General features: G+C 34.9%; 1 protein-coding gene across 4 annotated transcripts in view; it reads right to left on the bottom strand.

Moving 5' to 3' along the window:
• The window catches only part of CEP128 (centrosomal protein 128), a 115,581-nt gene that overhangs the window by 61,745 nt on the left and 30,161 nt on the right, over positions 1–23,675 (bottom strand). For all 4 annotated transcript variants that reach the window (XM_048307579.1, XM_048307578.1, XM_048307580.1 and 1 more), the window contains exons 14-19: positions 16,973–17,323; positions 13,131–13,781; positions 9,251–9,415; positions 6,154–6,330; positions 4,560–4,619; positions 2,677–2,869 (exon numbers count right to left, since the gene is read on the bottom strand). In XM_048307579.1, the coding sequence (XP_048163536.1) occupies positions 2,677–2,869; positions 4,560–4,619; positions 6,154–6,330; positions 9,251–9,415; positions 13,131–13,781; positions 16,973–17,323 (1,597 nt within the window). The remainder of the gene's footprint in view (positions 1–2,676; positions 2,870–4,559; positions 4,620–6,153; positions 6,331–9,250; positions 9,416–13,130; positions 13,782–16,972; positions 17,324–23,675) is intronic.

Here is a 23,675-nt window from a genome sequence, read left to right as displayed (position 1 = left end):
ACTGAATTAATAAAGTCTTGAATACTATTAAGAGAAGCAGACACACTCCTGGAAGGGCTGTAACACTACAGGGCTAAAGCTGAAGAAATACACTGGTACTGAGCCAAATCATGGTAACTTCATCTGTATGCACAAGATTGCTGACTATCAGATCTAATCAAAATGGAACATGACAAAGTGAATTATAAATTTACAGACATGAAGACTATTCTTAATTGTGTATATAAATAATTGGCTGTGTAATTGGAAATACCTGCATCTCTCCTCCAACACTATTTTAATAGCAGTGCCCAAAAACAAACAAAAAAATCCCACCAAACAACACACCAAAAAACACCCTACCAATCACCACCTTACATGACCAGGTTTCAAATTATATCTCATTAAAAAACCATGGCATGTCAAGAGACAATAAGATGCTTGATAGCTGCTTATGAACACACTCCTGACTCCCTATTTCTCCATCAAACAGTAAATTACAATTATTTAAATCAGAAATAAAATTCAAAACAAAAATTAATGTTTTATGAATGTTTTTAAGTGAAGACAGCAAGGAGGATATCTTGGGAAATCCACTAGCAGCAGTCAAGGTTACTTATCTTCCTCTGCTGCTATCTTCATACCCATGTATCCTCAGATCCTGTGTATCTATCCTGATCCCAGGGTTTAAACCTAAGACTGGCCTGCATTGCTGGCACTGCGTCACCTTTTTGTAAGTTCTATTTCTCATTCTTTATTTAGTGGAATTTTAAAGAATGTTTACTGTTTTCTGCTACACAGAAAACTTTAACAACTATTTAACAGTTACTTCCTTTCTCTTACCTACTTTCAACAAGCATCCACCTCTAGAGAAGACAGAGGAGAACACCATTTACTTAAAACTGCATAAGTTGTAGTATGTGAAGTAACAAATGGAACTGAGCATACTTGGAGGGGAAAAAAGAAATGGCCCTTATAAAAAGAAGGTATAAGATTACACACTATTTTTTGTGCTCAGTTAACAACATTACTTCTTACCACTCTTTTCAGTTTAATAATTGCCCATAATAACTTGACCTACAGCTTGAAATTTAAATGCAGGCTGTGAATTGTTCCACGAAGTCTAAACTAAATAAGTACAATAGAACAGAGATCTAAGTAAGGTTTGCTTTATTTCCTATGCACTTGCATTAAAAAGGCAAATAAGGCTTCAGGGAGATCATCTTAGTAGATAATTATTCAAATATAAAAACACTAAAGCACTATTAATGTCATATCAGGGTCTGTGTGCCATCTTTCTTAACAAATGAAGGACAGCAATAGAAACATTCAAGCTTGAAAGATCAAAGCACGTTCTCTTTCAAAGTTCTTTGTAAGTGGAAGAAGAAAATTTTGACAGAATCTTACAATTCTTTTAAAACAACCAGCATTGTTCTATAAAATATTTACAAAAATGTTTTTATCTGTTATTGCTGTTGTGGTGGTGGCTTAATCCCAGTTGGCAACTAAGTACCATATGGACACTTGCTCACATACACACACCCCATTGCTGAAATGGAGAGGAGAATCAGAAAGAAGCTAAATCCCATGGGATTAGACAAAAGCAGTTTAAAAATTAAAAAATTAAATAATAAAATTTTTTAAATAAAAAAGAAATAAAAAAGAAAAGGAAAACAACAAAAAAGATAGAAATAAAAACAAAAAAACCCCAAGTGATGTAGAATACCACTGCTCACCACTGACATCCAGCCCCTTCTCCAGCTGTGATTGGCTCCTCCCAGACAACTCCCCTGTGTTTATATACTGGGAATAGTGTTCTAATATACAGAATATCCCTTTGGTCAGTTCCCCCAGCCTGGCCATGCTCCCTTGCAGATATTTGTGCACCTGCTCACTATCGGAGCATGGAAAACTGAAAAGTCCTTGACTTAGGGTGCAACAACTAAATCATCACTGTGTTATCAACATTACTATCATATTGAATCCAAAACACAGCATGTTTCAGCTACTAGGAAGAGAATTAACTTTGTTCTAGCCAAAATCAGGCAGTTTTGTTTTTGTTACATTTCACAAAACATTTTCAATAATAAGTCAGCCACTAGAAGCTATAACTACACTTGCTAAAAGTTTACGCTTATCTGAGTCTACATCAATCAGCACAAAGTGACATCTAACAAAATAATTAAAGAGAATACTTATTCTGTCCAGTTATATCAGTATGGAGTCCTGAATAAAGACTGGACAAGATTTCTGAAGAAAACCTAAAAGGTGACACCTTTCTTTCAAAACTGGGGGAAGAGAATACCATGAAAGATCATACCACGACACAGCGAGCTATGCAAATAGCAGTCTAACTCAGACAGCCTCAGACTCTTGTATAACCCGTTTTGGCCGGGTCGTGCAATGTCCCAGAAGGTACAGCTGGAAAATATTTCTATATCCACTGTGCATGATGTAAACTCTTGTGTTATTCAGCCACTGTACTGGGTTGAAACACAGTTGATTGCATTTGCCTTTTTTGTCAGCGAAGGAAAACAAAAACCCACAAACCTAGCATTTTTCTTGGTTATCACTAGCACATTGCAGTTTGCAATAACTAGTTGATAAAATACATCTGAATGTGCCATAGAAATTATAATTAATACAATTTTACATTCTTTCTCCCTTTTATCAACAAAAATCAAACCAGTAACATACCTCTTTTTTCTCTGTGAACTTCTTCCAGAAGTTTTTCTTGGTTTTTTATCTGTTTAAAGAGAGACTGATGTTCAGTCTCCTTTATCTGTGCAAAGTGCTTGAGCTGTTCTCGGCTTTGCAGCAAGTAGCATCGCAGTTTTTTTTCCTTACTTTCTCTTTCCTTTACCTCCTCACACAGCCACTGAAGCTTAGTCTATATTAAAAAAATGGTACAATAAAAAGTAAAGAATTCTAATGACAATAAAAGGACGTAAATGTTCACTGAGCAAATTGTCTTTGGAGTTACAGATTACTCATTTGTAGCTATCTGAATAATAATAATAGGGGACATTCAGATATATGACGAGAACATATGTGGACCTTCAAGAGACTCAAAAGACATATTTTGGTTGATAATTATATGTGAAAAGCCAATATAGTGATCTTCTTTTATATTATTGTATTTCTTTGTAAATAAGAAGCATGAATTTGCTAGGGTAGATATGGAAATTCACTTTGAATTAGTGCACACAGACACCAAGAGATAGGCCTTCCTTTCAGAATACCTTTTTCTCTCTATTTTATGTTGAAAGAATGTAAAGTATTTTTCCTTTCTAAAAAAGTGATATCAATCCTTTCTAGTCAGCAAAAGTCAATATTTAGGGTTTATTCAGAGGAGAAAAAGATGTCATTGATAAGATTGTGATCAATATAGTAAATCTAGAAGTGATCATATGAAATACTTTCACACAGCCTGTTTAACGACAAAAGAAAATAAAAGTGGCATTTTAAGTAGTCATTCATTCTAAACTTCCCTCTGGCAGCTAAACAAACTTAGGCGAGAAATGTATGCAAAATATTACTAGGCACTCTTTGAAAGTTCTTTTTAATATTATGTCAGTGTCACTTTTTCAAGTGAAGAAAATACTTCCCCCGTAACATTTCTCCTATGATTCCAATCTTGTCTCTGTTATCTATAGTGGTAGTGTTTCTTGGTCTACAAGTCTTACCCAGACCACACACCATGAATAACCTTCTCTTACATGAAAACATTTGCAATTTTTTTTCCTTAAGTCAATTCTCCTGTGGCTTTGACCTTTCTACATGAAGTAAAAACACCAGTTGTCTTCCAGAGTTTGTGATCTATTTTGATCATGAGAAACTTACTTCTTTTAAAAGATATGGGTAAGAAATGTGCTTATGTGTGTGAGTTGAGGGTGCTAGAGGAAAGCTACAAAATGAAAGGCAAGATTTATGAGTTACAGTCATCACCTTGAAGATGTTTTCAAGCATATGTGCCCCCACATTATAGGGCTTGAAAGCTTTAAAGTGGAAAGAAAAATCGTTCATTTTCCAAGAATCCAATCTAATACATTTCAGATTTAATACCAGCCTTATTTAAAACCATCTCTTGCCTTGTGATAATGCTAAAGAGAAACTTAACCCGCTGACTACATTTTCATGCTTTACTTGTCTGAAAAAAATTTGAACCAGATCTAAAGGCTATCACTGCTCTTACTTCAATGCCTTTATTTGGTGATAACAACATTGCTATTTATTTTGCTACAGAGATGGCTATATCTTGCTGATAGAAACATTCGGAAAACTATTCTGTCAGTTGAAATAACAGTCTGGAAATACCAGAATTATTGCCAAAGGAATGCTTTTGTATTTTTCCTTTTACACTTTAAGTGCCATTTTAAACAGACCTTCAACTGCATCAGATCCATCCTTTCACAGACTCACCCCCTCACTCAATTGTTAGGGCTGAAAAGGACCTCAGGGATCATCTAGTACCTAGTTTCAACCCCCTGACATGTGCAGGGACACTTCCCACTACACCAGGTTGCTCAAATATTGGATATTAGCTTATTCAGTGAAATTTCAGGAGTTTTGACTATTACCTTTGTTTCTGCTAACCAGCGATGAGGATCATTCAGTACTGTTGGTGTGAGGGATATTGCCTATGGAAAAGCAGGAGACAGAGAAACAGACGTAAAACGGGAATTAGACATAGAAGGAAGAAAGTCCTGATTACTGGAAATTCATCAAACAAATACATTTTTTATCAAGAAAGATTAAGCCTAGTGTTTGACTTCTCTGAATACAAGTATTTATCCATCAAATTCCTCCTTGCTCACCCAAGTTGTAGTGGCAATTTCTTGAAGGGTGAAACTTTTTAGAAACCTTGGCAATACCTAAAGTACTGGGCAGAGGAACAATATAACAAAGGAAGCTGCTTTTTTTCTTTTTTTTTTTTAAAAACTAACTTTTTTTCGCATTAGCTGTCTAGTCAAAAATTCACATTCAGAACTAGTTTAATTTTGCCAGTGATCAAAAAAAAGGAGAATTGTACAAACAGGGATCTACAAAACTTTACCCAGAAACCAAAAACTCTGCACGAGGTGGGAAGCAAATCCAAGAAGGTATGGCTCAATGATCAAGAATCTGGCAACCAGAGCAGATCACAAAACTTAATAAAAAACCAGACTGAGCTATAAGAATACAGAGGAGAAAGCTTGTTTGTCAAACACATTTTCTTAGAATTCTCATCTAGTTTTGTGCTGCAACATCCCAACTCCATATGTGAGTGGAGAAATGGTGTCAATTGTGAAAAATTCCTATTACAAAAGCAGCCTAGCCCAGTCAAATGACCAGGAACTACAAAGTATTCTCTGTTTAAATAGCAAGACAAAAAAAGATGTAATATGAATGTACTCCGGGGTTGCAGCTAAGGCTAAAAATCCACCAGGTCAAGCACTTTTGAGTGTGGCAACGAGCTGAGTCATACATTCCGTTCTCTTTATTCTCAGAAATGTACAATGTTGATTTAAGAGGATTAGTCATGTAGAATCATACGAAGGGAGAAAGAGTGGTTTCTGAACCTGGGGAACAAATGAGAATACTCAGAAGAAAAGCTACAGGGAGACAGGGGTTGCAGGAGAAGTAGTAAAATAGTGAAAAAAAAGTTACAGCAAGCTACCAGTTTCCTGAAAATTTGGGGCTGAGTTTTCTGGATACAAGGACCTGCTCCTCAAAAGAGGACGTTTTAAACTCTTTTCATTTTCAGTATTTAGTTCTCTACATAAAAAACAAAGCACCCAAGTGATTTTTTAACAAAACCTTTCTTACATTTTCTCCCAATTTTAAAAGCATTTTAGGCCTTTCTTGAGGACTTCCGAACTCTAGACTGCCTAAGAAAACCTACCTCAAAATTTTGGCTCATAAAAGGTCTTTTCACACAAGCAAAAGGAGAACTGTTTCTCACAAAAAAAAAAAAAAAAAAAAGGGAAAAGAAAGCAGTACCAATTAATGCATGGACAGTTCTTCATAGCATCCCATTCTAATACCTATCAATGTCCCTCTGTACCAGCTAAATATCCATAATTCTATTAGAATGATTATCTACACAACACTGACAATAATGCATACAAGTTCTGCTGCAAACTTGCATTAAGAAAATAACAAAATGTGAAGTATACTTAAAACTAGAATTACTTTGAATTTCTCCATGGAGTCCCGAGAAAAGATTTCACAAGCAGCATCAATTTCACTTCCTATCATGGAGAGAATGGATTGCTGTTCCATTTCTAAGTGACGCAGCTGATCTTTAAACTGCAGTCTGGCCTCGCTCATCTTTCTCAAATGATCTTCTTCATTGATGATCTGCTTTTCCTGGAGAGACAGAGGAAAAACAAAACAAAGATAAATTATTGCATTAATAATGTAACATACATCATTAGCAATATACCTTTCAATCTTATAATCACACTATGCTCACTCATGCTAATTTCAACTCCTTGCCCTGGAAAAATAATACCTGCTAATAGCACTTTTAAGTTCCTCTCTTGATTCTCCTTATTATCCTGTAAATCAGTTAGGAAGAAACTGCTACCAAATGCAAACTCAACAATCATAAAGCGTACCTTCAAAGTCAAAAATAGATGTTCTATTACAAATCTCCTCATGAGTAGAAAAAGAGCCCAGAGCAAATGCTCCCATTATTACCTTCTGCCTGAATCAGTTATAGGCATCTAATCTCTATCATCAGAAGAGATCCCAGAAGGATAATTTTATTGGCAGTGTGCCCTCAAAGGAAAACTACTCAAAGAATATCTCATAGGAAAGTGAGTGGCACTGAGGAAAGCATTTTATGTTATCATCTAATGTCAGAAAGTTGATTAAATATGTTACATATGTTTTTAAAATTCAGATTCTCTTCTTTCATATCTATGATAGAGCTGCCATGTAAAACCAAACAAAACTGCTGCTGGATTACACAAAATATTGAATTATGCATCATAATTAATATAGAAAAACCTATCTTGTGAAAGTAAGTGAAATTGAAACACACCTGTCTGCTGCTGAGATCAGGAGGATGTAATGCAGCGAAGGGTGAACACTTTAACAGGCACATTCCAATGCATGCAAGTTGCACCAAGAATGGTGAGAAAAGCAAGAATTTCAAAAATTTATTAATTTTTATTAATTTTTATTAATTAATTTTATTTATTAATTTTTATTAATAATTATTACCTCCACAATGACAAGGTACAACTGTTTGAAGTGTATTTGATGGAAATCTGCATACATTGCTCTTATGAGACACCAGCGTGGAGTTAGGTAATGTCTAACACAAGTTCCATGAATGGGATATACATGGAATCATAGAATCATTTATGTTGGAAAAGGACTCCACGATCTTAAGAGTCCAACTGCAAACCCCACACTGCCAAGTCCACCACTAAACCATGTCCCTGAACATCACCACATCTACATGTCTTTTGAACACCTCCAGAGGTGGCAACTCAACCACTTCCCCTGGGCAGCCTGTTCCAACGTGTGAACAAATTTTTCCTAATATCCAATCTAAATCTCCCCTGATACAGCTTAAGGCTATTTGCTTTTGTCCTACCACTTGCTAATCGGGAGAAGAGACCAACACCCACCTTGCTACCTCCTTTCAGGAGGTTGTATACATATATATGTATAGGCGTTACTTCTATTAGCGAAATAGGTGTTTTTAATATAGGTGACCTACAAATGTGAGACACTCACACTTGATAAGCAGTCTGATTTTTTTCATTTAATTAATACAAAAAATACTTGAGTTAGACGGCAGTTATTCCAAACTGAAGAAATCGTAAGATTTTTACAGATGGACAGGTTCCAGTATTTCTGTACTATAAAGATGGGAGCTGAACAGTTTTGACCTAGGTAAGTATTCTGAAAGTAATAAGATTGCATTGTATATATTTCCAGTATCAGTGTTCTGTTATCTCACTATTCACTGAACGCAGTCCATCACATGTCAAAGTTCATTCCCAAAGACCATGACTAAAACAGAATATGTAAATTTATTTATTTATCTGCCTGATTTTCTGAGTGTGCTAACATTCCTTAACATTCTACACCCAGAGCCCACAGGAGAATCAAAGTCACTAATGACTCAGAAGTGCAGAAGGAAAAGGAAAGAAACCAATCACTTTACCATTATTCTCTGCTCCTCCATCTTTCATGAAAAAAAAAATCCAAGGTAGCTATAATACCTATGCTTCTTTGAATTAGTATTTGCATTAAGAACAGAATGATATTAGAAGTATTAAAAGCATGGAAAAGGAAGTATTTTGTAACACAATAAGCTTCTGCTGCATTGCCACAACTCTATGCTAGTATGAGATTTCTCAAAAGGTAATATTATTTCCCCCATCCTAACACCCCTTTTGACAAGCCACGAAACCACAATAGCAAATATTCTCTTAAGTTAACCATTAATGCAATCTAGTAGAAGTCTCCATCTGCATTTACCTTCAAAAGTTGAGACCACGGGATTGCATGCTTAAAAACTCCTCTTTTTCAATTTAGAGATAAAAGATTATTTTGGTCTAAAAACAGCGTCTTCCCAACATTAGGTAAGGTTGGAGCTAGGTCACAACAGACTACAGAAGCCTATGTACGCCCCTATAAACATGTTTTCTTAATAACAGATATTCTAGAACTAAAATGCCAACATAGAAAAAACGCATTTTGAATTCTCATTTCAGATACTCTTTATTAGTCTGACAAGTTGAACTTCTAAACCACTTCCTGATAGAAAAATGTTAAACCTGGCATTTCTTTAGCTTGCTAAACTATCTCCATACTATCAAAAAAACCCCCAAAACACAAAAAGTCCTCCACCCCAACATTAGTTAGAATTTCTTTTACTATGCTTACGTTGCATATCTCCTTCAAATTACGTCTAAATTATTCAGAGCTCCACTGCTTCTTGAAGAAAAATATGAAGAAAACTAGAAGTGGTTGGTTGAACATTTGTTAGTTACCTATATTAGAGATCAGGCAAGCAACAGGATTTATATTTCTAGTCCTAAATAATATTAGCAAATCTTTGGAGGGCTACAGTTCATAACTCAGCCAAAGCACTTTTGTCTTCTTTCATTTATACAGAAACTGTGTACTATGGTATGACAGGGTATATGCTTTAATACATACATGCTGGGTTTTTTTAGGTTTACCATCTATTTCTATAATCCATCATTTATTTTAGGTATTATCAGCAGAGAAACAAATCATGGTTAAAATAAGTTAATTTTACCTTTTTCTCCAGTTCTTGTTTTACAGACTCACATTTCCATTTTAGTTTTATATTTTCTTCTTCATTTTGGGTTAATTCTTCTGACAATTTATCACACTCAACTTTTATTTTTTCCAGTTGTCGAGACTGAGTCTTAACTATGTTTTTCTCTTCTAAAAGTTCCATCTGATGGTAAAGGGAAAACAGATTACAAAGTCACTGTACTGGTTATTTTAAAACACACACAAACTCTGAAGTTTTAAATCAGTGGAACGCTATTGCCAAATGGTAAATGTAAAAAATCAAATTGAGTTAAGTTATACTAAGTGCAATCACTTATCTGAACACGGAAAACATGCATCACAGAGTAGAAGAACCATACAGTGCTTAAAAGCAGAAAATAGAAGTCTCAGATTCTGAATTTCAACTCTGCTACACTCATCAGCTTACATCATCCTGAGAAGCCTAGTATTTATGCAACTTTTCCATTACTGAAATAATTTGGAATCAGAAAGTCTAAAACTATCATTTAATTTCAGGAACTAATACTAAATTTATATTTGGAAGGAAACAACTGCAAAGACTTAGTACTTTTAAGTTCTGTAATTGTGTGGGTTTAGTGCTACTATTTTGTGCGATTAATGCTACTCATGAAAACATTGCAGAGAAAAATGAAGAAAACACAGAAAAATGAAGAAAAAAATGACTGACTGAAAATGAAAGATTTGAGAAATGCTCTACAGTATCTAGAATTTAAAAAAGAATACAACAAAGAAGCAAATTAACACACACATTACTCAAAACCAGTTTCCTATTAGATGAATTGTGGGATGCAGTTAAACAAAAATAAATCTGCAAAGTAAATTTCCTTCTGAGGAAAAGCAAAAATTCTATTTCCCAATTACAATATAGATATAACTTCTGTAAGGAAGAAGGGCAAGGAGAGAAGTTTTATGAGTTAATTTAAACACTAAATGTAGACACTAATTTAGACACTGAAGGGATTACAAAAACCCTTCCAAGGGACAATTTTAGAAAGAACTTTGGCATCCACAGTCTACAAAGACTTATGACCACAAAGACAAGCCTGCAATGCCCAAAACATTTTCTGTGAATATGCTTATAAAAATCAACTTCTCAGTTCCTACTAAAGGTAATTGCATTATAATACCTGTAGATGGAGACAATCAAAGAAAAAAAATCCCTCACCTATATTACCCTTGAGACACAAAAGAGAAAGTTAATACTTATTAATTTTCAGTACGGACAAGGCAGATATGACTGTAATTTAACTGATCTTTATTGAACCCAATTTCAACATTTAACAATCTTCAGGAAAAGAAGGATGGCACAATTGGAAAATGTGTAGAAAACAATTAAAAAATAAATACACACATATAAACAATTTTATACGTATAGATACATATCTCTATATAACCTTAGATTAAAGATTAATACTTCAAATACTTCCATACTGTCAGGCATTAGGACATTTTGTACATCATCATTCTAAGAAAAGAAGCATGTTTTTAAAGCAAATGAGGGTATGTATTAGAATTAGGAGACAGATCCATAGCTTCTGAGCATATAGCTGAATGGGGACCACTAAGCAAACCACCTGAATTCCTATGACTAATGTATCTACAATTTTAAATAACAAATAAGACATCATAGAGGTATTGGTTGGGAATCATTTAGGATGTTCTAGAAGAAACCAAATTAAAAGTTTAAGTATCAGAATCTCTGTAATGAGACAGTAATATCCTCCTTAACACTGCTATCTCAAAAACTCTATGTTCTTCTCCAGTTCTATTCCATCATACAGTATTTTTATGGTACCTTCCTTACCATCCCACAAAATCCTTAACTACCTAATAAATTTTCAATCCAGTGCCACACTACAGAAAACCAGGCAAAAGTGAGGCAAGGGAGGAAAGAACAACAGAAATCGAAAGTCACTCCTTTTTACAATCTATGCAGCAGTTAGTCCTCTAAACACAGGACTCTGCACCCTTGATTTCCTGGAAGTAACTCATAAATGCATCCTCTTTTAAGTTTAAGGCTTTGGATCCTACAAATACATTAAATTTCCCTTTACTCCTCAAGTCTCTCTCAACTGACCTTTATTTTTAAAGCTTTAACTATCTTTGGACAGGATATGTATATTCCTTTCCAAAAACAGTTACAAAGGTTGGACGCAGCTGAGACATAAATACGGTCAATTATTACTGTAACATTAAAAGACAACTGGTTGCTAGACACAAGCTTGGCAGCCTGAAAAAAAAAAAAAGGTTTAAAAAACCCCAACGTTTTCTGTTGGATTTCCCTAAACGCTACGCTAACACTAAATTTAAAAAAAAAAAAAAAAAAAGGATAAAATTCATGTTAAATTTACCTTAATTTGGAAGAAAGTATTTCCATAAAATTGAACTCCAAATGCAATGTAATGATGAGTTCAGACAAAAAGTAACCAAATCACCTGCAGGATGACATGTTCTCATCAGATCTTCCTAGAGATGGATATGATTTCCTATTTTGTTTCATTTACAGTCACTCAGTCAAGAGAATCTTGTGCACTATCATTTTGTATACTTCTAAAACAGTTGCATACCCTAATATCTTAGAAAATTCACCTCCCTCAAGCCTTCCACTCTTAAAAAATATATGTAGATTTAGGATTCTGGAAAAGTCATGGAACTGTAAATGAAATAATGGAAGTGAATTTTTTTAATACTCCATCTAGGTTCAACAATCAGTAACAATAAAAAGGTCCTAACTGTAGGATTTGCCATTTCATAGAAGAACACAGTCACAATCAACTTATTTTTTTCTTACCAGCATCCAGAATACACTTTCCTTCTCTCCACTTTATATCAAATATACACTCTTAATCTCAGTGTCATTACCAAAGAAAAAACCACATTTGGACAGACCAGTTAAATAATGCTATACACACTAAAAATTAAGTACCCAGTGTTAAGCACTGCTGTCAAAATATTTAATCTTAATGATCCTTCTACTAAGGACCACCTAGGGGTTTTTTTATTGCTATCTTCACTTAAAGGTTTCTGTCAACTGTCAATTATTAAGCCATGAATGATACATTAAATAACTAAACACTAGTCCCAACAGAGATCCCTGAGGGACACCACTCATCACTGCTGTACATTGGGACTCCATACGGACTCTGAACTGTTGACCAAAACCCTCTGAATGTGACCATTCAGCCACTTTCTTATCTATTTAACAGTGCACCTATCAAATCCATCTCTCTCCAGTTTAGAGAGAAGGATGTTGTGGGGTATCACATCCAAGGCTTTACAGAAGTTCAGATAAATGACATCTGTAGCACTTCCATTGTCCCCAGATGTGGTCACTCTATCAGAGAAGGCCACTGGGCTGGTCAGACAGGACTTGCCATTGGTGAAGCTGTGCTGGCTGTCCCAAATCACCTCCCTGTCCTCCATGTGCCTTAAGACTAGCTTCTAAAAGGATTTGCTCCATGATCTTCCCAGGAGCAGAGATGAGACTGACAGGTCAGTAGCTGCCACAGTCCTCCTTCCTACCCTTTTAGAAGATGGGTACAACGCTTCCCTGTTTCCAGTCACCTGGCACTTCATCTGATTGCCGTATTAGAACATTACAGCTTCATATATTTCCTTTTATTGTGATCATAGACATATCTATTTTACTACTTTTGAACTAAGATTTTGACCTAAAACTGGTACTGTTACATTATTTACTCTGAACTTTAAACTTTTACAATGGCCTGCAAAAACATGTGTGTTAAGTGCTTTAAAGCCCATGCTTTATTACTTTCATCATTCAATGGCAGGGGCTGTGTGTGGGCTATGTGGGAGGAGGGGAGAAGTCTGACAATGGAATTCTTCATAATAAGTACCTTTAGCATTCTAATCTTAGCCTCTGCATCATCTTTTTCTTGTTTAAGGAGTTTCATGAGTTCTTGAACATTTTGTTCATGTTTGATTTTCACATTTTGTAATTCTGATCTAAGATCTGCCAACTCCTGTTGGTGAACCTCTCTTTCCATCTTCAGCTGCCTGTTAGCTGAAGTCATCTCTTCATGACTAGATTCCTGCTGTTTCTGGAGGTCTGAGAGGCTCTTAAGTAATTCCTTTTTGGCTTTCTCCTCTTCTGCTATTCTGTTTGTTAGTTCCACACGTACAGCACTTAAATTTTTTACATCTGCTTGCATTTCTAGCAGCCGTTCTTGGTCTTTTTTATGGAACAAGTTAATAGTTTCAAGTTCTGTCTTCAAGTGTTCCTTCTCGGCTTGCATTTGATTTTGTAGAAAGACCTGCTTTTTCAACTCATTCTCCAATTTTTTTACAGTACCTTCAACTTCTTCAATCTCTTCTTCAAGAGATCCCTGGTGTGACTCCATTTCATTCAGTTTTACCTCTTTACAATGAAGGAGTTCTTCCTGCTGGGCTCTCTTTGTAAGCACATCATTCAGCTCTTTCCGCAGGTTTGCTATTTGGTTTATAGCTGAGAGAAGCTGACTTTTCAGATCATCTTTTTCTTTAAGGGCCTAGGAAAGAAGGAAAAAATCCACTGTGATCTGAAGTAATTAAAGGTAATTGTTGTAAGATGGCCTTAGACATTAGGAATGTCTATGGAACAACTAACATATGTATGTGAAAATACAAAATTTTTGCTTGCTATGAACTTAGTTCAAATGTATTCAGTGTTTCTTTAAATTTACACACAGATCATGTGCAATCTCAAACTTGGCCTTGTCCTTAAATTATCTAGCCTTCTAAGTAGGGATAGTTTTGGTTAATTCTCTGCTTCTCACACTCTCTCTTTGCAGACTGAGAAGTGTCTCTTTATTGGTTCCTCCAAATAGCAAGATGGAGAAAATAAGGTAATAGAGCAATGCAGCAGCATACAGGCAGGACTATTGGACACATACACCTTACTCACAGTCCACTCCATATGCTGATTTATTTTGTTTATTTTCTAAAATACTACATATGAAGTATACCAGCTTTAACTTATTTTTGAAATTATGCACAGTAGATGAATTAACAGCAGTTAAAAGCTTGGTTCACATATGCATCAAAGCCAAGAAATAATGACATCATCTCCCAAATAAAAATCAGTCAAATGTAATAAAAATTCCACTATTTTCCTAAGGATCTTAAGGGTTTGGGTGTTTTTTCCAACATTGATATATTTCATGTTAAAAATACCACAGAATCACAGAATGTGTAAGCTTTAAAGGACTGCAGTGGGTCATCTGGTCTAACCTCCCTGGTCAAGCAGACTTATCCTAGAGCACAGGCACAGGATTATATCCACATGGTTCTTGAATATCTCCAGTGAGAGAGACTATGCAATCTGTTTGGGCAATCTGTTCGGATATATCAGATTCTTTAAAGTGACTTAATAAATTTGATACTAAATTTTACTGAGAATTTTCACCAATTCAACAAGGAATGCACATTTCTTATGGATATAGCAAAATTATTTGAAATAATTCAGAACAAAAAGGCAATCAGGTTAAAAAGTGTGCAGTTAAAAATAAAACTATTTGCAATTACATCAAGAATAAGCAATGCAAAGCAAAATACAAAAATAAAAAATTGAGGACATGGACTGATGACCATCATGGGTTTTTTCAGAAAAAAACCTACCAAACAAAAAGACCTTCCTAAACCTATCTTGTAATTCTACTTGAAGGATTTGGCTAAAAAAACCCAAAACCCAAAAAACCACCAAAACCAAAACTCCAGAAAAATTTCAAACTAAAACCCGCAAGTTACTTGCTTTGAGTATGTTTTCTACATTACATACTTAAAAGAAAATATATTTCAAAAGGCACAAGATGTTAGAAACTCCACTTTCAAACAGTATTAAGGACAACCACATGGGCAAAACTTTAACTAAATTATCCCAGTAACTCCAAAAGAATGAAACCTAAACAATCTCTCTATAGCCCATCCATTGTCTGCAATATTTCAAAAATTTCGTAATTGCAAGGTATGATTGCAATCCAATTTTGAAAGTTTTCCATCAACCCTTTGAAGTCCTCTAACAGAAATCAAAGACAACAGACTGCCATTTTTTCCTTTTCTTTATTATTTTTACAGAATCTTGTCTCAGATGTTGTCTGTATATTTCAAAGCTAGTTAAATTATGTTCATCCAGTTACCTCAAGTTTATACTAAATACTGCAGCTAGATTGATTATATTCCTGTATGTAAACTGTTTCCAACTTTATACTGAGAACATGAAATATCGTCTGTACTTTTTTCTCCTTCACAATGACACACAGTTTATTTGATATTGCATATCTTCAAATAAAGAAACTTTCTTCACCAGTGACAATTACCTCAAACTCATTGGCAGGATGGTGATGACTTTAAAAGTAAGAAAAAATACTGACGGTATTTCTTAAATGGAGCTTAAGACAAAGTTTAAGCACTGCATTTAGCACGTGAATATATTTGTCACATAAAAAGTGGTAAAATCCAAGTCAAGGAGTCTCATGTAACAAAGAAAATTTCAGTGCAGACAGTGCTATCAAGTGCCTCTACAAAGACCTATGTGCTTACATGAACAGTGACTTCAGAACCTTTTTGGGATCTACTGCTGCTTATTCACAACTCGCCTTTACTTTTTGCTTATTTGTCCATTTGATAGACACATATGATTTCAAAATGGTTCAGGTATTCTTCCTTTCCTTACAACCTCCATTTTCTTAGGCAAGAGGTGACCAGCTTCTTAAATGTTTGAGAATCTTATTCCCCCAGACAACCATAGGGCTAACCAAGATTACTATAGAATGAATTGTTGGAGCATGGATAGAGGAAATAATAATAAAAAGTAAGGAATATGATAGGCAACTCAGGAAATAAACAGCAAACCAAGGAATCACAGTTTAGATTTGCTAGAGTTTATTAATTTCAACTCAGTAATAACCCAATTCTGACTTCTCCTGTGCTTTGACCATGGTTGCATTCATGTACCAATCTCAGAACGGAATACAGGATCAGAAACAACACAGGATTAATAGACATCCCACACTGCATCCCATATAGCCCTTGAAAACCTCAATCTTCGAGTAAGACAAAGCAGAGGATGGAGCCATCTCAAGCCCATCAGATTTAGTAAACTAAACTGGATAAAAGCCATGAGAAAATATGTGAAAAGAGAGTATAGAACTAAAAAACAAAAGCAATACGACAGACTGCACCAGCAGAGCATGTAAGTTAAGATAAAAGCTCACAGCATACAGTCTAGCACTATATTAGCCACTATAAGAACAAGCAACTTTTTACTCAGCCACTGGAAAATACAGACCCACAGACTCATTGCCAACAGAATGATGGCTTCTACCATTATTCTGATACAGGATGATAAGCATTAGCATTGATGTGAGTGCTTGTCTTTAAAACAGTGTCAGCAGCTGAACAAATAAGGGAATTCTTCTAAGTCAAAAATCAAAAAACCCATGTTTTTTCCTGAGAAACTTTAGAGGAGGAAAAAGAGAGGAATAAGTGGTCTGCCATACTGAACAAAGACAAATGAAAAACCCAGAAATTCTACACAATCAATTTTCAAATTGATTTTTCAAAGAAAAAGTTCTGAAAATTATACAGAAGAGGTCCAGAAGTTAAGGCAGAAAGCAGTTTAAGTCACAGTTTGCATAAATAAGATCCTTCTCTTCATTTCTAAAAAGGGAAAGGGTACCAAAAAAAAATCAACCAATCTTACCTGACTTTTCTTGTCCACCAGTTCACTGATAGTTTGATTTTGTTTTTCTATCTCACGATTCAGTTTCTTACACTTCAGTTTCCACTGGCGGATAGTTTCCTGTGCTCTCACCTTCAAATCTTCTCTTTTTTTCTCAGTCTCCAGCCTGAGTGCTTCTGAATGCTTGTATTCAGTGAGATACCGTTCTGCTTCCTTGGTACTCTCTTCAACCTGTTGAGCTAACTCAGCAGACTGGAGTTCAGTTTGTCTACGTCCATTCTCACAAGCCTTGTAGCAATTCTGTATCTCCTTTAGCTGGTCCAGCATTTTTTCCTGCTGCTTCTCCCTGTCTTCCAGGTCAGATGTTAACACCTGGAATCATCATAGCAAAATACGAACATTCTCTAAAGATATGCAATATGAAACCTTATCAAACAACATAAAGCAACATTAAATCACATTTCTATCTAAAATATGAACAGTGCAAAAAATCTGCTTGACTATCAAGGAAAGCCCTGTTAGCCCAGAGAATCTCTGCCTCTGCAATGGTAAAGAATTTCAATGCAAGACATAAAATACATACTACTGCAATTGTTCCTCTTCTGGTTGTTCTTGTTATTTTTCTGTATTGTAAGTTTGAGATCAATCACTGGCCATATATTACACTCTACACAAAGAAATAAAACCAAATAGTAAGATATAAGGAGATTAATGTAAAGATGAGAGAAAATGAGAACTGGAAAAGAAACAACAGCATTCACCACAATCACAATAATTTATAGTATATGAGCTAGTTGTTACCCAGTTTTATGCTGGTTGCATTTATGAAAGCAATGTGCTAAATAAAGGTGTATTTGATAGCACTGGATACAAAGAGAATACAGCAGCTTGGTAAATGTTTCTAGACCAAAGTGCAAAAGATGTTTGAAAATGCAGCAGGCATATATAAGCCTTTCAATAATGAATTAAATTGAAAACACACGTTTTAAAAATACAAAGTGCTGCATTTCTCAAATTGAATTTCTCTGAACAGTCTCATAAGCAACTCAGGAAAAATAGTCCATACACCTTCTGGAAGGACATGCTCAGAAATCAGTTTTTGAAGATACACTAGCAAAATTGTATTTTACTAAGATCATCACACAGACATTCACATTAGTATTCTGCATTTTGGGCCTATTTAGACTGCTTTCATACCATTCAGTCTTTTCATTAACAAAAGATGAATTTGATAGACCTGACCTATTGTCAGTCAAACATATTATCGAGCCTCAGGGGATTGAAATACTTTAGAGAAGAAGATTAGGTTTCAGAATGACTGGAAAAAATGGCGAATGTAGTCTGAAATAAACAGCCTGCAATTCAGAATGGACAAGGGAAAAGTATTTTACCTATGAAAGAACTGGAAACTTTACAGATGGATATAGAATGACTATTTAGACAAAGATCCTTCCACAAGGTTGGGGGCAGGAGGGAGACTTGGATTTGTTGATAAGGTAAGGGCTCTCTCCTTGTCAGTTTGTTAGTTTGTTTTGTTTTATTTTTTCCCTTCCAAACCAGGCCAACACCTCCTGAGAGGCAGTAAATTCTATCAATCTCTTCAGGATAATATTTGCTGCGCTGAAAAGACAATCAAAACAAGCTCACAAGATACAACTAGCAAAATTTTAATCAAAATAAGCTTAATTTCCAATGATAACAGATTATAATACTTCTTTAAAGATAAATATTTAAATTGAGTATAGCAGAAGTTAAAAATAGCCTAATAAAATACAGTCAGATATTACATTTACCATTCCACAGATTTTCTAAAATGGGTCATCATTCCTTCAGTCATGTGATTACACATGCTGTTATCACTTCCCATTCCATGTCTTCCTGGAGACACCATAGAGGATGTCATACTAAAGTGATGTAGTACTCAACTCTGCCTCATTAAAAAATAGTTGCTTATATATAATTTCCCCAGAGTACACACTTCATTAACAGAACTACAGCCCCCACAAACATTTTAATGAACTATGAGCCTAAGCTTAAACACAGAAAACAATATTCAATTAAATGTAAACATTCATCTAATTGTGTAGAAGTAAATCAATCTCCAATTTATTGATTTACAGTATAATAAAAAAGAGGAACATTTGTTTTAGATATTTACCTTGAAGCACAACAAATTTATCAACACAAACTATTTGCATGAGGAGGAAAATTGGATTTTGACATGGATGTACCAATATAAATGTGACTTCTAATGTTTTCTTTTTACAGTATGTGCAAATAAGATAAATCTTAGCAAAGAATTTGCACTTTGCTTAGAAAAGTTAAGCCAGCACAGGCCCAACAGTTGAAATCAAGTGGAAAACAGCATCATAGCAAGTCAACATTTCATGCAGCCAACCCTGCAAAACAAGAGGATAGAGAAAGTATCTCCACACTCTGTATCTATATCGTAACAGGAGTCTCAAATGTACTGATCTGTACTTTTGAATTCCTAGCTGACGTATGATAAACGCGTATCTCTGTGTTAACATGGATGCAGTTGTCAAAATTCTGTCTGATCTGTAAGGGCTTGCACTACTGGCATTTAAAACACTAAATAAGCAACTGTTAAGACACTGTCTGAAGATACCCTCTTCTGCTTTGTATTACTGAAGTTTGGACAAGGAGCTCAATGTCACAGCCATGACTGTGCATGTACTGAAAAGGGTTCCACCCCATACAGCTGTGCCCTAAGCCTTGCAGGATGCCCTTTCCCACCATGATGGGAGAATCTGGCAGAGTGCTGCTTTCTTTAGACCTTACATAATATATCCTAATTTTCACATTCCTATCTTGGAATCACCCTTCTAGGCAATTATGAACATAAATATTTTAAGGATTTCTATGAGACAAGAATATAGAGATGTAGGGTATTTGGGAGTTAGTTTTTGGAGTTTTTTGTTTGTTTGTTTGTTTGTTTTAATATTAATCTAATTTTCTCTTTTGTATTTGTTCCTGTAGTTAACGGTGAGATAATCTAGGAGAAAGGACAAGCACTGTCAGGAGGTTGCACTCATTAAAAATAAAAGAAAAAATTTGCATAATTTGCATTCCTTGGACACTTGAGTTTATTTTCCAAGTAGAAAATTACTAACCACCTGTGGTTCCAAAAAAAAATTCTATACAGATGACAAATGCTGCCTTTATAGATTAAAGATTTCAGATTTCAAGGAGCATCCATTATCTTTCTTCGGTGGCTCAAGGTCAGTCACACAGAGAACTCAGTGAGGATCTCTGGAAGCAACCGAACTGTAACAATATTTTGTGACATACATTACACCATTATGGAGGTTCTCCTGACAGAAACAACCCGGGATATTCAGAACAGTTTGTTGGTAAAATATGTTGTGTATGTATACAGCAATTGTTAGCTTATTTTGCATTGCGATTACTACAGAAAAAACTGATTGCAGCACATTGTCTCTCCTCACTTTTTACACAAGACAAGTCTGGGTCTCAATTTTTCTAACCCAATTAGTTTTATTGCTGCATTTTCACAATTCCACTGCTGACAGAATCAAGGGGAAGGTATTAGAATAAACATCTCAAGTCATTCACCATAAACATAATATCAAATACTCTCCTCCTGGCTTTAATATCTGAAGGTTTTTATAGAAGGTTAATACTTTTGTGGAAAAATTAAAAACTGTCATTAAGACTAGCTACTAAATCCTGGAGTACAGCATATTAATGCTCCAGAGATCTGAAGGCAACTATTATTTTCAAAATTGATTAGAAAGTTTGCGTCAGCCCTCGACTGTAACAGCACCACAGACGTTTCAACTGAGAGACTCTGGCTAGGGAAAACATACAACAGAAGTGTTTAACAAACTCAAGAACAGATGCAACATTTGCCCCAAATAAAACAGTTGTACGTCTAGTTTTCTCTAGATCCAGTATCCCACTATGTAATCTAGCTTTCAGTTTTCATAAGAAAATAGAAGGAGAGAAAGGGGCCAACATTTCCCAGTTATAGCCGACTTACTTATCTGAAGTGTAAACTAATCACTAGAGGCACTAAACCTGTCACTCTACCACCATTCCAGATACTCCTGCAGTTTGGACTTTCTAGTCCCTAGTTTTAACTGCACATATCATACTTTTGCCCTGCATTTTTGACACCTAGTTTAAAAATAAAACCACCCCAAACTGCAAAACAAAATTCATTCTAGGACAACAAATTTCTTCTAAGAAAAGAAAACACAATACATAGTGTATTCAGTGCAACATTCCTTAAAACTCATGTGAACATTTAAAACACAAGTGAGGACCACTCATTTGGTAGAAGTTATGCAACTAATGCCCTATATCACTGTTATGTGCAAACATTCTATACTGATAAGAATACAGAAAGTCACATTTTACCCCACCACACTAATTATATTAATCACCTAAAGTAGATCTGTAAGTGTTTTTCTCCCTCCTCTCTTACCTGCCCTGCATCTCAGCAGTACAGGCACCAGACTGTAATGCTACATAATCATACCACTGTCACTGATAATGTTTACACCAATTAATCATTGCGCCTAATTACGTCTTATTAATTTTTCCCAAATGCAGACCTCAGATATTTCGTTCATCCCTATCTGATCTGCATCTCTTGCCAATCTGAATGCATCTAAACACTAAGAACCATTAACACCAAAGATTTAGATTTTTTATACAAGCATAAATTTTGTGAATTGAAAAATCAAAAACAGATACATTCAACCAGTCAAAAAGTACACTGATTCAGTAAAAAGTATGTTGCACAAAATCAGTTTCTTGAAGTGATGCCTTCTCTGTATTCTTCCAAAGCATGGTACTCTTTCTGACAGATAATGTCATATGTAAATACAAGACACACCAAAACTACCTTTTTTTTTCCTCTCAGGTTGATATGTGTTTTTAGAGAGAAAGTGTATCAAAGCAAACGGTATCTGCACATTGTAAACCCATCTGTAGCACAGTTTCAGTATTTGAACACTGGCATGGCAATACAGACTGGTCTGCAAAGGTATTGATTTCTCCTATTTTGTAAGAATATCTTTAAATTTAGAGAAGTGTTACCTATCGATTTTCAAATACCTGAATTGACTCATAATGACAATCACTGGCTAACAATTTAATTTGTAGAAGAAGTCAAAGTAAATTTTAGTGAGATATAAGACTGAAAGATTTATATTACTGAAGAATTCTAATATTAAATAAACATATCAATTTTCTCTCAGAAAAACTAAAATATTTTAACAAACTGACTGTCTGCTGTACTGGACAATACTGTAAGACTACTAACACCAAATTCGAATGAAGAGTAATTAGTAAATCAAACAAGTTCATATGCATAAGAGTCTAAAAACACTTACGGAGAAAGTAGGGTATTGCATCTTTATAACTTGTGCACTTTATTTCTTAGTCATAACATTAGTTAGATTTAACATTAGTTAAATCTTAATAGTTAGCCATAACAATCCCATATCTTTATGGTTTCATGCAGAAAAATGTATTTAAGATAGTTGTATACATTTGCAAGATCTCACAGCAGCACCCTCACATAAACTACAGTAGCTGAAATAAATATTAAATTTAAAAATTAATTTAAGATTGAACTCACTTTTAAACATGAGCTTAAGAATATGTTTTAACCTTTTTCATCCTCTCCATTTGACATCACATTGTGATTTTATGGCAACTGTCGGGGGCTAAATGTACAACACACACACAACTCAAATTGTTGCAAACAATGACATTTGAATAAATCAAAAGAAATTTCTAGTATCACATGTACATCAGAAGCAAGTGCAGTTAGATCCTCCCCACTAAACAAAGATAAATTGATCTCAAGTCAAACATGGCTGGTCACTTCCAACTGCGAATCAGACTATCTGATAGGAGCAGCTGTTAGAACAGGCTTGACAAAATGCTTTGTTAGTACACAAGTTTAGAAATTCACATCCTTGCATTCCTTGATGTCTCATTAAAAGAAAAACACACTAGCTATTTTCCTGTTACTGCCCCTGTAGGAGAAAGGCAGTGGGAAGCAGATAAGAAGTACAAAGTATTTTCTGTTGAGAAAATGAGGGAAGTCAAAGATTTCTAACTCAGAGAAATGACAATGACCCCAACTGAGCACTCTTGAATGAGTATTTTCAGAGCAGGAAATTAGTATTATAAAATCATTCTGATTCTTAAGAAAGCATGTTCTGCAAGCAGAAGTTTAAAATAATTGTTTTTCTGTGGGTTTTTATTCAATTAATTCATGTCACCAAAATAATTAGTTTCTCAGGCACAACAAACAAAATACCAGAATGTTTTCAGTTAGTCATGGGTTGTATTAACCAGCTAAAATACAAATGCTGATCGACACCAGGAAATGAGTTCTGTTCGTCTTATCCCCTATAGAAACACTTTAGGTCTTTTCAAACCTATTCAATGACCGAATTTCATAAAGCACATAGGAACTTATTTTGACATGGCTTTTTTTTTCCAAATGTAATTTGATGTATTAGTTTGATTTAAATCAGCACAGAAGTTTTCATGGTAAAAGAGCAGTAGAAGTAAACTGAACAGTATAGTCCTGTAAATCTATGAAAAGACAAAAAAATAAACTCCTACATTTGAATTTCCAACACGATGCAACATCATTTCAAGGTAAGTACCTTCACTAGGAAAATAAATACTAAATTTCTTGCTTACAGAATGCCAA

The sequence above is a fragment of the Corvus hawaiiensis genome, chromosome 6 (assembly GCF_020740725.1).
Source record: "Corvus hawaiiensis isolate bCorHaw1 chromosome 6, bCorHaw1.pri.cur, whole genome shotgun sequence".
Taxonomy (NCBI): domain Eukaryota; kingdom Metazoa; phylum Chordata; class Aves; order Passeriformes; family Corvidae; genus Corvus; species Corvus hawaiiensis.
The sequence above is the reverse complement of the archived record's forward strand: the minus strand, read 5'-3'. Positions and strand labels throughout refer to the sequence as shown.